Source organism: Coffea eugenioides, chromosome 1 (genome assembly GCF_003713205.1).
Source record: "Coffea eugenioides isolate CCC68of chromosome 1, Ceug_1.0, whole genome shotgun sequence".
Taxonomy (NCBI): Eukaryota; Viridiplantae; Streptophyta; class Magnoliopsida; order Gentianales; family Rubiaceae; genus Coffea; species Coffea eugenioides.
The window spans coordinates 4,382,617-4,396,505 of record NC_040035.1 but is presented as its reverse complement, the minus strand read 5'-3'; the positions used below and the strand labels follow the sequence as shown (position 1 = coordinate 4,396,505).

Sequence of the window (13,889 nt, the reverse complement as noted above, 5' to 3'; positions counted from 1 at the left end):
ACCTTTTAAGTCAAGCACAAATTTCACAAAGTCAAAACATTATTGGCAGTAACAAATCAAAATTTCCTTTCTAGAAATACTTTTGTTAATTGTGACAGAAACCATTTCTTTAGTTCAATAGTAGTGTTTTACCAAGCGTATATTCACACAGTGCCACACACACACATAGCCACACAGTTTGACCCATTTAATTAATGCATGCATTAAAAGATTCTGGTAAGCCTTTCTTGTCCTTTAACCAACAAAAAGTCCCACAAAAAATTAAACAAAAAACCCAAAAAGACTTCAATTATAAATAAAGAGAAAAGAAATCAATCTTAATCTTCCACCAGGCCAGATTGCCCAAAAAGAAAGACTTTGAATACTAGCCATTCTTGTACTACCTGTTAATTAGTACTGTATTACCAGTATATTTAATTACTGATTATCATCAAAATCTGCAAAAAATCCAAGCTTTTATCACAGCTTAAGGACAATGGGTCCAGCTGTAATCTTCAGTTTAGTCACAAGTCTGGTTTTTAAGAGAGACAAAATGTTTAGTTTTGTAGGTATGACACAAATAAAGAGAGAGAGATGCTGATGCTGCCCTCTCTTTGCTGCTGCTCCTAACTTCCAAGCACCATTGCTGTTTTTTTTTTTTTTGTGTTTTGTTTTCTGGGATTTTTTTATTTGCATTTTGCAGTGATAGAAAAAGGGTCATCAAAAAAGGTCTTCTTTGGTTTTGGGAATCTGAGAAATTGGTCTTTTTTAAAAAAAAAAAATGTTTATTGTTATTTGAATTTTTGTTGATATGGTTTTGTTTTATTATTTGTCTTTAACTGTCTTTGGATCAGATTTCAAGATTTTTAGCTCAGAGAGGTGTTGATCTTGGGAGCATCTGAAAAGGGTTCAATCTTGATTTTGATTGTGCTCAAGTTTTTGGCTTATGAAACTACTGTAAATTCAGGAATGGACCAAACAGTTGAAAGGTCCCCAAATGCAACCAGGGGCTTTCGAGTTCAAGCTCCGCTGGTGAGTTTACCTGAATTTTGACCCTTTTTTGGTTGAAATTTTTGTTGATTGATGCATTTTTTGAGAAACCAGATGAAAATAATTTGTAAAGATTCAATCTTGGGAAAAATTCTGTGGTTGAAGGGAGATTTTGTTTTTTTTTGAATTTTGGTTTCCTTTCCATTTAATTCACATATTTGATGACACCCTTTTGCTTATTCTTGCTGAATTTGGAAAGTGAATAAAGTTTTCCTAAAATTTCCTTGGAATTTTTTGTAAATTTCTTTTGAGGAGCTGTTGATAGTAGTTGATTTTTCACCTTACTGACATAACTAAGGTTTGAAGTCGAATTATAGTGTCCTTGCATCTGCATTCGTATAAACTTAGTGTTGCAATGTGCATATTTTGCAGCTAATCGTTGTTTCTGTTTATTGTATTTGATTGTTTTAGCCTGGGAGTGTGTGAATTTACATATCTGTATCCCTTTTCTTGTCAATGTAATAGTTCAGCAAAAGAATCATTCGTTTGCCATCTGTATGTGTCCTCTTGGGTCTATATTACCAAAATAGGAAAAGAATCATTCATTTGCCATCTGTATGTGCCCTCTTGGGGTCTATATTAGCAAAACAGTGAAAAGTTTTCTTTTGCCATTTGTTTCTATTTCCAGTGAAATTTCTGTTTAGTTGGATTTGGTGTGAAACTTGGTTGAGAACGTGGAACTGCTCTGGTTCTGATGTCCTATATCGTCTCCCTCATGTTGTCTAATTTCTGCTTCCTATGGGCTTAATTATTCATCTTGTGCATAGCCCCTATTAATTTGAAGTTTATGCTTCTTTCTATCTAGAGTTTCTTCCACTTTGACTCGCTTGTGTCTTTTTTCTTTTTCTTTTTCTTTTCATTTTTATTATCAATCTTTGTTGTTGTACGTTGTATAATGTTTGAAAAGTTCCGATTTCTTGTACTTCAGCTGTGACATATATTTCTAAATTGATCTTTACTTTGTACAAGTCGTTGTTTTTTATTATTCCTTTCTTCACCATTTCTCATGTTTTGCCGTTTACATCTATGTGCTTTTTATGTGTTTGCTCTGTAAGATGCAAGCCCTACACCTTGAATGTGTCTTGTTCTTGTTCACAAGTAAAGAGCTTTGGCTGTGTGTGTGGTAACAGGCATGTAGTTTTGACACTGATTTGTTCACGAAACATAGTGTGATTTGGTTTAGTTCCATTATTGACCATTTCTTTCTAAACCAAATGTGAGTCGAGATTTAAGTTTCTCTCATAGTTCCCAAAATTCCCATAACAATCTCCAGAGTAAACCTTAAGAAGTTATGAGGTCGTACAATATAAGGAATCGTTCTAGTCTATTATATTTTTCAGCTCATACACTAGCAACGTACTTGTCGTTTTACCATCTCAGATCTGTCTGTAGCCTGTTTTTGGCAAAAATCTTATTATAATCCTAAAGCAAGTGAAATTAGAGATTATGGGCGTGGTGAAACCTTAAGTTGAAATTTGTTATATAAGTTCTTTTCGGTTTTTTGGGTGGACAAAGCAAAAATTAGGACGCACTTGTGACAAACTTCTACTTAAGAACAGAGGTGAACTTTTTTTGCTTGATGAGTGGAATGCTAAGCATGATTTTATCTTTGTTTTGCTTATCTTTCATGCAGTTAGCATATAAAGAACGCCTTTTATTGTTGGAAGTGACTACTCAGTGGTTTTGTGGCTTTTTGTCTTACAATTCCTATTTCAGGTTGAAAGATATTTTTCCTTGTTACTGTTCCTTTGGTTTTTCTGTTGGTACTTTGGAGACTGCTATTTGAGATCTGAGAGTATGCTACCTTATTATGGCTTTGCACTTGAGATTCCTGGTTGTCGTTTTAGGCCATTGGGCTCGAAAGTGGAAGCTTTGCAGATATGCATTTGGGAGAGAGAGTTTCATTGGACTTGATTCTAGATGTTCATCAAATAAGAATTGGTAAATGATTAAGCAAGATTCTCTTTTTTATAGGGAAGATATATAGAGCTGAAGGTTAATTAGTTGAAAGATCTATGGCCCCACTTGGAGCCTCAACGTTCCACAGATTCAATGAGCCTGTTGAATTAGAAACTTTTTCTTTAATTTGATCATGCAGAACTGCATGCTTATAGGTATTTAGTCCCTCTCTTGTCCTGTTTCCTGTCAAAGCCCATCTCAAAGGAAGCAGAAAATACAAGGTTTGGTTTGTTCTCCGGTATGAATTAACAAAAGATGTATGCGGTTATGGATGATACAGGAGATGAGCAGTCTAATTGTCAAACTTTACCAATTTTCAAACTCTACTTATCCTCGATTAACATATGGTCTGGGATACTTATATCAGGGACAGGTTTGATACCTGTGCAAATGGCATTCTTATTGTAACTTCATCTTTTAGTTTGCTTGCTCTTGGTGTACTATAGGAATAGGATATGCAGTTGTAATTGTCTTGCAATCTCAGCTCTCTCCTCAATTCTGCTTCTCGTTTCCTTATGGCGCAGTGAATCGTCAATATTTCTTATTGTTTCTTTGATTCCTTTTATGTTCCTTCTTTTATATGTTTTCCATTCCAACAAACATGATAATAAAGCCTGCACTTACTCAGGAGATTTTGCAGGTTGATTCTGTGTCATGCTATTGCAAGGTTGATGCAGGCTTGAAAACAGTTGCTGGTGCAAGAAAATTTGTCCCAGGTTCTAAACTTTGTATTCAGCCTGATATCAATCCACGTGCACACAAGAGTAAAAATTACCGTAGGGAGAGGACACGTGTGCAGCCACCCCTTATTCCTGGACTTCCGGATGATCTTGCCATTGCTTGTCTAATTCGCGTCCCTCGTGTTGAACATAACAAGCTCCGTCTAGTTTGCAAAAGATGGTATAGACTTCTTGCTGGAAACTACTTTTACTCTCTCAGGAAAAGCCTTGGAATGGCAGAAGAATGGGTCTATGTCATAAAAAGGGACCGTGATGGACGGATATCATGGCATGCATTTGATCCAACTTATCAACTCTGGCAGCCACTTCCTCCTGTTCCAGTAGAATACAGTGAAGCCCTCGGATTTGGCTGTGCTGTTCTTAGTGGGTGCCACCTTTACTTGTTTGGAGGGAAAGATCAACTTAAGGGGTCTATGAGACGGGTAATCTTTTACAGTGCTCGGACAAATAAATGGCACAGGGCACCAGATATGCTTCGTAAACGTCATTTTTTTGGCTCTTGTGTTATTAACAATTGTCTTTATGTTGCTGGTGGTGAATGTGAAGGAATCCAAAGAACTCTTCGTTCAGCTGAAGTTTATGACCCTAACAAGAACAGGTGGAGCTTTGTTGCTGACATGAGCACAGCGATGGTTCCCTTTATTGGTGTGGTTTATGATGGAAAGTGGTTCTTGAAAGGACTGGGTTCCCACCGGGAGGTTCTAAGTGAGGCCTACATCCCAGAATCTAATAAATGGATGCCGGCAGATGATGGAATGGTTGCTGGTTGGCGTAACCCAAGCGTCTCTATGAATGGCAAGCTTTATGCTCTCGATTGTCGTGATGGGTGCAAGCTTAGGGTATATGATGAATCTACAAATTCTTGGATTAGATTTATGGACAGCAAGTTGCACCTGGGTAGCTCTCGGGCCTTGGAGGCTGCCGCTCTTGTGCCCGTAAATGGTAAACTCTGCATTATTAGAAACAACATGAGCATTAGTATGGTTGATGTCTCAAGTCCGGATAAACAAGTGGAGAACAATCCTCATCTTTGGGAAAATATTGCTGGTAAGGGTCATATAAGAAACATATTCACAAATTTGTGGTCAAGTATTGCTGGACGGACTGGGTTGAAAAGCCATATTGTGCACTGCCAAGTGCTGCAAGCATGAACACAGGAATTCAGATGCTTATGCTTTCAACAGAGTTTTGTTTCATCTTCTTTACGCATCATCTGAGTTTTGGTTTCCAGAAAGTTGATGCAGTTCATCATATGGAACTTCCTTTCTTGGCCTTCTCAAATCAAATTCTTGAAAATTTAGTTTTGCAGACTTTGTTATGTTTATACATTTTTCTTGAAGATGAATCTGATATCTGCAGCAAAGCTGGATGGCGCTTACATCCAGAAGATGTCTTACATTGGATATATCTTTGTCTTGAAGACCCCAAAAAGCTCTTGAAGAAGATTTCTTTTTGAAGTAAGCCCATGAATTTGAATTCTGGGAAATCAGTTGGTAAGCATGTACTCAGAAACAGATAATGACTCGCCACTGATGTCTAGAACAGAATTCTGAGACCATTTATTTACATTCATTATCAGTAGCAGATAGCTTTTTCGACTTGTACACATCTTTGCTATTTGAATCTGTAGCTTCTCGTACATTGTTGGGGTATCTGTAGCTCATGGACCTTATCCTCTGTGAATATCAAGTATTACTTATCAGTAGGTTATCAACGATACAAGATGTTTACATTGCACCTCTATTGTTCAAAGCTTTTCATTTTTTTCATTTTCGCGTCTCTGTTGAAATGGCAACAGAATCTGCAGATCATGGTTTTATTTCCCTCTATGATCTGATGCGTTGCAATAAACTGGATCAAAGTAAGCAATGCAGAACACAGCTTGTTCTTGGCACATTGGTGGGATTCAAGAAACAGGGAGGGAGATGACGAATTTGAACTCAGGATCTCCTCCTTCCCCCCCCCCCCCCCCCCCCGGCTGCGGCCCCCCAAAAACCCGCAAAACCAAAAAAATCCCAAAAAAACTAGTTACTCAAATCTTCCTTTTGGTGCAAATGCCTTTTGGAGATAAAAGAGTGTTTGGTCACAGTTCTGAAGTGCATGATCCTGGAATCCACACATCAGTAGATACGAGCCTTCGTGCATGTACTCTTCATGCATTTTGTCTACAAAGCAAAAATGCAATTAATCCTTTAATTATAACGGGAATTTCACCTCATTAGCAGACTCAAATAATTGCTACCCACCAACTTTGCTCCTTTTTTTTTTTTTTCGAGTTTTTCCTCAAATTCTTTGTGACTTGGAGAGAAGACATTGTGGTTAACATTCTGTAGCCATAAACTGGTATAATCTATTAAAAATTTGTCAATGATGGTGATGATTGGAGTAAGTAATTCGTTCATTTTAGCACTTTGAACATTTTTTAGCATCAATCCTAGTATCCTGGTGAAATATTAAGAAGGTTGTCGAGATGGCTTCCATTTTCACCACCATTTCTGATCGTCTGAGGGAGCTGGAAAACCAGTTCCAGAAGAATGAAAGAGAGCGAGATTCATTCATGGGTCGGACAAGATCACTACGGGGAACAACCGAAGCCCGACTAGCATCCCTCCTCGTCCTCAACCACGAGCAGAGATGGTTCTGTAACTGACGACATTCTTGAATGCCAACGTAAATGGAGGTTCATAATGCTGTTAATGGCTTTTATTTGCAGGTTGAGCGATGCCCATGTGTTGTTTGTCCCCAGAATCTGGCGTGTCAAGATTGCAGCCGCATTGGATTTGGATAAGGAGCTCGAAATAGCTATCCTGCTCCTAACCATGATCAATTCAGGAGCTGAAAATGCTCTCTCCCTTGTGGGATTGTGCTGGCTGGAAAACATTTGTTCACTCAGTCTGGCAGAATCTGCTATATATAAAGGATCATCATAATGTCAACGTTAATTCCTTCGATTAAGTCAGAGCCTTCCACCTTGAGCTGAGATTTTCAATCATTTATCATAGCCTTTAAAGTCTAGAAACTCTCCCTGCAGGGTATCAACCAAATTTTCACTCGCGTTGCATCCGTGGTTATAACTACAGCAATCCATTCTTGCAGCTATTGGTTCAATCATACCACAATGACCATTGATCCAACATTGGCAGAAACTAGTTTTGCTGGACTTAATGGATCTCCAGCACGAGTTTGATCTTGCCAAGAATCCAGAGCTCCTAGAGTTGAACTTGAATTTAAATGTCACAAAATATCTCGAGAAACCAATCTTCCGGCCAAGGGATTTTGATTTGCTCAGCGACAGTCTTTCCCTGGGAGAGCAAGTTATAAAATTGTAGCTTCTCGTCATGTACCTGGTGCCCTATTTTACATGTAATAAACATGAAAACTACCTTAGTGATGATGAAAAACGAGGACTCTCAAACTTTCTTAGCTGAAATTCTGGCAGTGCTTGCAAAGGTAGCATCTATGTGTTGATTACAAAAATCAGTCTACTGAGGCTAGGCCTTCTCTTCAAGCAGCAACTCTGTGGCAACACATTCTCCAACCTTGATGAGGAACACAAAATTAGAGAAATAAATAAGCCATTTTAGTTCTTGAGAAAATTGCAAGCCAAGGTGAAATTCAAGGAACAGGCTTTGGCATTTGTTCAAGAAGTGGAGGCGGCAAAAATTCTTTTCCATGCCAAGGAAAAGAAGAGAGCTACGGGTTACAATGGCCTGAAGGCCAGTGCATTTTTCAGAGTCTACTACATGCATGTGTGGCCTAGACATTAGCAAAGTGGACACAAAATGATAAGGCCATTTACAAATTACATTTTGGCCGGGCAGAAGAAGTCTTCACTAATGGAGCAAGGTAACCCGAGGTCAATCTCCTACTACATTCACCACTTCTCTGTTTTAGTTACTCTCTGTGGCTTTAACTACTGGTTAAGCCTCTAAGTTTCCATTTCTATGTTTCAATTACCCTCTAAGGATTTAACAACTGATTTAAGCCTAAGTCAAACATGCGAGGTTCTTTGGGTACCAAAGCCCTGCCATAATTGTGTTTGTGGGTCACAAACTACCTCACGAAGTAGACATATTCATTTATTCCCATATTACAAAATAACCTCTTCTTGAATTTGAGACTGGAGCATCTTTTAACATCAAAATTCGTATTACTACCAAATTAGGATGCTTCAGCTCATTAACCAGGTCAATAATTGCTACCCACCCTCCTTTCTTTGCCTTTTTTTCTTTTGTATTTTTTACCCAAAATATCAGTTGAGTTGGAGAGGACAAGTACTTGGTTGCTAAGATTGATAATCTATTACTGTTGAAAGGCTGTCTATGATGGCTGGAATTTCCAACATTGAATCCTTGGAAAATACTCAGCAAGATCACCATGTTGCCATATTGCCTTTATGTGACACCCAAGTATTTTTTGTAGGGATATTGATGTGAATTATGAAACTTTAGGGTGAAATTTTAAAATGCTAAGAAAATGGAGCATTGTTGTCCAATTTTGAATTGTTAGTGGAAGAAGATATTTTTCTTCCTTTTTTTTTTCTTCCTATGATCGAATGGCTTCTTGTTCTTTCTTTTCCTCTAAAGGTTTTCATTTCCTCTTATAATTCCTAAAGAGTTTAGGGATTCCAATGCAAGTGCAAGAGAGAATTTAGTATACCTTTCTTTGTTTATTAGATAAGATAAGGTAGTTATTTTTTAGTTTATTTATGGTTTAATTTGAATTGAGTATTGAGTTGATGAATTGAGTTGCGGGTATGGTGGATTTTTAATTAGTGTTCTTATACCTTTTGTTAGGCTTATTTTTTAGACGTTTTAGTTCTTGATTTTGATTGGGAATGGAGTGCTTGCTTAGAATGACATTTAAGAGAGTTTTTGGGTGTCTTATCCGTTTGGATTAGCTATTTTTGGGGGTATTTTTAAAAAATTTTGCTATAACAGAGTTTTTAGATTATATTTTAAAATATTTTTAGAAAATATTTTGGGATATTTAAGAGTAGAAGAGTTTCTAGAATATATTTTGAGATATTTTTTATAATTTTAAAAAAATTTAAACTAATTTTTAAATTATCTTTTAGAGTATTTTTTAAAAATTTTTATTGTATTTGAAAAACTAATTTTTGAAAAACACTCCCATAACATATTGATGAAAGTTTGGAGATGATTCAGGGTGGAAATGGAACTTGAGACATGAATCTGAAAGTCGATTCTGCTCTGAAACTTGGAGATAATTTGGGATGAAACTCACATTTTTTAAGAAAATTTTTTAAGATGGCACGGCATATTTTCATACCACTCGTCCAATTGATCGTATTTGATCGAATTTTTTGAAATTTAATAATATTATAATAAATTGGCCTAGGGTTGGAGGGTAGTTAAATAAAATAGTGGAAGATATTAGTGTATTAGGATTTGGGATTTCATCGGTGGGAAACTTTCCCAAATTCTTCATCTCTTCTCCCTCTTGACCGAACCATCTTCTTCCTTCCTTCTTTCCTTCTTTTCTTTCTTTCTTTTCTTCAAATGAAGGTGTGAATTTCGGGGATCTTAATCAAGGATCTAGAGAAGGGTTTGGAGGCTTAAACTCAACCACTGATCAGGGTAAGTTTTGGCTGTCTTGTACTAATTGTAGTTTACTAAGTATGGGTATTTGAAGTTTATGATTTGAATTGGGTGGACTAGAATCTTGGTTGGGCGTTTGGCATCCCATGAGCTTGAATTGAGTTGACTATAGATACATTATTTGGTTTGATTCTTTATGTATTTTTGTGATAATGGATAATCTTGGTAGAATTGAATGATATAGGTTTTAATACCTCGTTGCTAAGTTTATTTATGCAATAATATAATTGTGGAATGCAAAATTTATGTATTTTGATGATTATAGAAGTTGGAAATGGTTTGATGTGGGTTGGGATTAAGGTATGAATCTAGAAATCCATATTGCTTCAGGATCCACTGCCGGATCCGCTCGCAGATTAGTTAAGGTTTCTGTTGCGGACCTGGCTTGGAGTTTTGACACACTTTAGTGTTTTAGTCATATCCTGATGTAGAAAGCTCGAAATTAAGTGCCGTTTGAAACGTTAGAAACTAGATTCAGGGAGCTTTAACTAGGAATAAAGGTGTAATCTTTATTCTGTAAATATAAGAGTTGGTGAAGTTTTAAAGTTAACCTATGTGTTGCATTTAAGCTAGTTTATGACCTTTGCTATAAGTTATTACTTAAGGTTGGTACGTAGGATTCTTATTATGATAATTTAGTATGAATAGGAGTTTTTGGGATCTAATTAAGTACTTTATTATATTTAGGTGAGTGGTAAGAATTTAGAGAATTATTGTGTAATTTTAAATTGTTAGTGGAAGAAGATATTTCTTGTTCCTTCTCTTTCTTTTCTTACTATGATTCTTTTTCCTCTTTTCCTCTAAAGGTTCCCATTTCCTCTTCAAATTCTCAAAGTAAGAGTTTAGTGATTCCAATATAAATGCAGCTTTTATTGGGTTTCTTGAATCTTTTGTTAGGATTTACTTTTGAAATATTTTAGTTCTTGATTTTGGTTGAGAAGGAGTGTTTAATTAAATTAATGTTTACGATAGTTTTTAAGGTATCTCAAGAGATGAAAAATCTTAGTAGAAATTGAATGATTTGGGTTCATTGCCTTATTTCTAAATTTATTTATGCAATACTATGATGTGGAATAAAATTATGTATTTTGATGACCATGGAAGCTTAGAGATGATTTAAGGTGAAAATGAACTTGAGTCCTGAGCCTAGAAGTTGATTTTGCTCCAAATTTTGCAGCCAAATTCGTCAAGGATGCAGGCCGAATTTGGTTCATGGTACTTTCACACTTTAGTAAATTGTCCATTTCTTAATGTAGAATACTTGAAATTGAGTGCCATCTGCGGCACTGGAAAACTAGACTCAGAGGGTTTCAAGTTTATTGATAGGGTATAATTTGTTAGTATTTTTATTATTAATTTTCCCTTCTATCCCTGACAAATATTGTGTTAATTGCTGATATTTACTCATATTTGGTATTTGGAATCAATTTCAGGAATGAAGCAGAAAACTACCAAAAAGGAGGGACTTTGTGAAAAATATGGAGATTTCTAAGGGCTTCAATCCTTGGGCCCTTGAATTGGTGGGGGGACCACAAGCTAGTGAAAGGCATTTGGTCATTTGGGCTTCAAAGAAAGCAACGTAGAGAGACTTGGAACAAGAAGTACTTGGGAGGCTTTGTCCACATGTGTGGGGACCACCTAGATAGTTTTTAGTCATCTTTCTTTTGTTGCTTTAAATGGGGACAACGTACAGAAGTAAAAGATATCTAGGGCTTTAGTTTTAGTTTTTTAGTTGAGTTCTAGTTTTTCTTTCTTTGGACTGGCCTCTGACACACGCCAGGTATTCGACAATATTCCCCAACGGGGAGATTTTCTCATGAGGCGTGGTTAAGCTTTTCTAGTCAAGGGGACAACTGACGATTTGGTTCGACAATTACTGTGAGATCGAATCTGTTTTAATTATTTTCTTCATTTATTGGTATTTATATGTTCCTTGATTTTAATTGCTATGGCCTTGTGTATGATTGATTAGTGCGCAATAATTAATTATTCATATAGGCTATTTTTGCTAAATAGGAGTAATTGAATCCGTAATTGTTCGTTATCTCTACCTCAGTAGCAACTGGCGTAATTGGGTTTATGTCAGGGGAGCATATGATCTAATTTAAACAAACCCTCGTAGCGTGTTTGTTGGTTAGGATTGGGTCTTTCTAATTATTAATGCAATCTAGAAATTAAATCCTACGGTCGTACCTAGGGTTATTTTTGGGTTAGAGAAATAGCTAATGGTCGTACCTTAGCTATCGAGAAATTAAGGAAGGATTGGTTGTTTATCGCGTGCATGACAACTATAACTAATCTATTGCTAAATGTTGGAATTATTTCTGCATCAATGATCAGTGCCTGAACCATTTCTGAAGTGTACCCTTGGCTAGAGTTTTCTCTTAATTATTTCTCTTAGTCAATTATTTCCTGCAGTTAATTTATTTAGTTAGTATTTAATCCAAAAACCCCCCATACTTTGGACTCTAGAAGAAACGAATTATCCCCAGTCCCTGTGGATTCGACCCTGCTGACCACTATCTACAGAAATTAACTTTAGTTGAGCAGGTTTTTATTATTGCACAGGTTCGGCACCTGTCAATTTTTGGCGCCGTTGCCGGGGACTGGTGTCAGATTAATTTGTTTCTTTTTGAGTTCATTTTGTTTTTATTTTTATTTTTTTTATTTTTCTCATATTTTTTTTATATAGTTTATGGCTTCTAACACTCCATATTTTGGTGATAGTCTGGATCTTGTTTTCAGGGAAGGCGATGAGACTAGTTTTTTTGCTAAGTTTGCATATTCAGAGGCACTAAACTCTATTAGAGAAAGAATGGCTGCTGCAACCTGTAAAATTTGTTATGCCAGGGATCATTCAACCGGTATGTGCCCCGAATATCAAGATAATCTGAGTGTCTTTCCTCAATAATTATGGAGATTTTTCACCCTGGTCTCAAACGTAGTATAACCCTAATCCAAACGGGTATGATCAAGAATGGTGGGATAACTCCGATTATAATTATACTACGGGGCCAATGAATTTTCAGCAGTATGAGTCTCAAGAATCATCATCTATGTCAGGTATGTCTCTTGAAGAAATAGTTGAATCAATAGCTATTAATACATATCAATTCCAACAGGAGACACAAAGGAGAAATGAGATGATGAAGGAGGCAATGAGTAATCTGGAAGATCAAATGTGTCTATTGACATCCAGAATAAATCGATTGGCTTCTCAATTTGAAGAATTGCCCTCGAAAACCATTGTTGATTTTGAAGAAAATGAGAGTGCAATTTGCCTGACTAGTGATGAGGAGTTGCAAGATTTTCAAGAAGAGAGATGTACAGATGCAGTTGAAAAAGAAGCCGAAAAGGAAGAAATGGAACTCCAACCGCAACCCATTCAAGTGAAAGAATCCAGTGAAGAATCATCAAATGTGGTGACACCACCTCCATTCCCTAACCCTCATTTTCTTAACTCTTACTCTATGATTTCTGTTAATGAGGTTGATTTTGTTATACCGGAAGTTTTTGAGTCTCATGGCAGGAATGAGTTAAGAGTAGCTATGGTCAAATATCTTGAACCGTTGAATGCTCTTGATGGAGGAGTGGATGAAGAATTGCGATCAATGCTTGATTATATGGAGCCATTAACTAGTCCATGGAAGACCGTAGCTCGTGTACTCAAAGATTACTCCATCTATGAAGGTTACCAGGATTACATTGAAGATGAAGCATTGAAGCGAGCTACAAGATTTTATCCTCCGTGAGCAAGCATAGCATGTCTAGCCAAAGACAATAAAGAAAGGTGCTTTTTGGGAGGCAACCCAATTGTTAATTTTATTGTTTTAGTGCTTAATTATTTAATTATGTCGTTTCTCACGTGGGTACTAGTCACTCTTGATGTTTTCTAACTGTGACCAGGAAGTGAAATCTTGGCGTGCCCGCGCGGTGTTTGTGTTTTCTGAGACCAGAGGACGAAGACCAATCTTGGCGTGCCCGCGCGGTATTGGACGACCCAAACCATGTTTTTTATAAAAAAAAAAAGAAGTATTATTATTATTATTGTTTATTATTATTACATTAAAAAAAAAAATAATAATTTCAGATTTCAGATCTACGTTCGGATAGTTTTTGAAAAAAAAAAAAAAATTCCCATTTTTTTTCTTTCTTATTCTTTCTTTCTTTTTTTTTTCTTCTTTCTTTCTTTCTTTCTTTCTTTTTCTTCTTCTTCTCCGCTGCTCCCCTGTTTCCCTCTTTTTCCTTCTTTTTCTTTCACGCCGCTACCGCAGCTCACGCTCCACCAACGCCATCGCCACCACCACAAGCTCTCCTCCAACTTCGTCAGCCGCGCGCCACCACTCTCCCCTCGCCGCTCTCCTTCTCCTTCTCCAGTGGTGACCCGCTTCCATCGCCGCCAAGCTCCAGCCCCCACTGAGCTCATCCCACGCAGCCCGCGAGCTGCCAGCTCGTGGCCAAGCTTCACCTTGCGCCACCAGTTCTGCCTTCGCCCACCACCAACCTCTGCACCGCAGCTGCTGTCCACCTCGCGCGCGCA

The 13,889-nt window shown here is 37.1% G+C and overlaps 1 protein-coding gene across 1 annotated transcript; it reads left to right on the top strand.

Moving 5' to 3' along the window:
- The first annotated feature begins 329 nt into the window (after nucleotides 1-329).
- LOC113764029 (F-box/kelch-repeat protein At1g55270) lies at nucleotides 330-5,465 on the top strand. The gene is made up of 2 exons (XM_027308068.1): nucleotides 330-1,011; nucleotides 3,629-5,465. Exons 1-2 carry the CDS (start codon nucleotides 949-951, stop codon nucleotides 4,877-4,879), a joined length of 1,314 nt encoding a protein of 437 aa, XP_027163869.1. The 5' UTR covers nucleotides 330-948; the 3' UTR covers nucleotides 4,880-5,465.
- Nucleotides 5,466-13,889: the final 8,424 nt, after the last annotated feature.

Excerpts from the sequence above, each read along its gene's own strand:
- LOC113764029 (XM_027308068.1), top strand. The coding sequence starts at position 949 with ATGGACCAAACAGTTGAAAGGTCCCCAAATGCAACCAGGGGCTTTCGA. Across the intron at positions 1,012-3,628 it reads TTCGAGTTCAAGCTCCGCTG|GTTGATTCTGTGTCATGCTA; the intron begins GTGAGTTTACCT and ends GAGATTTTGCAG.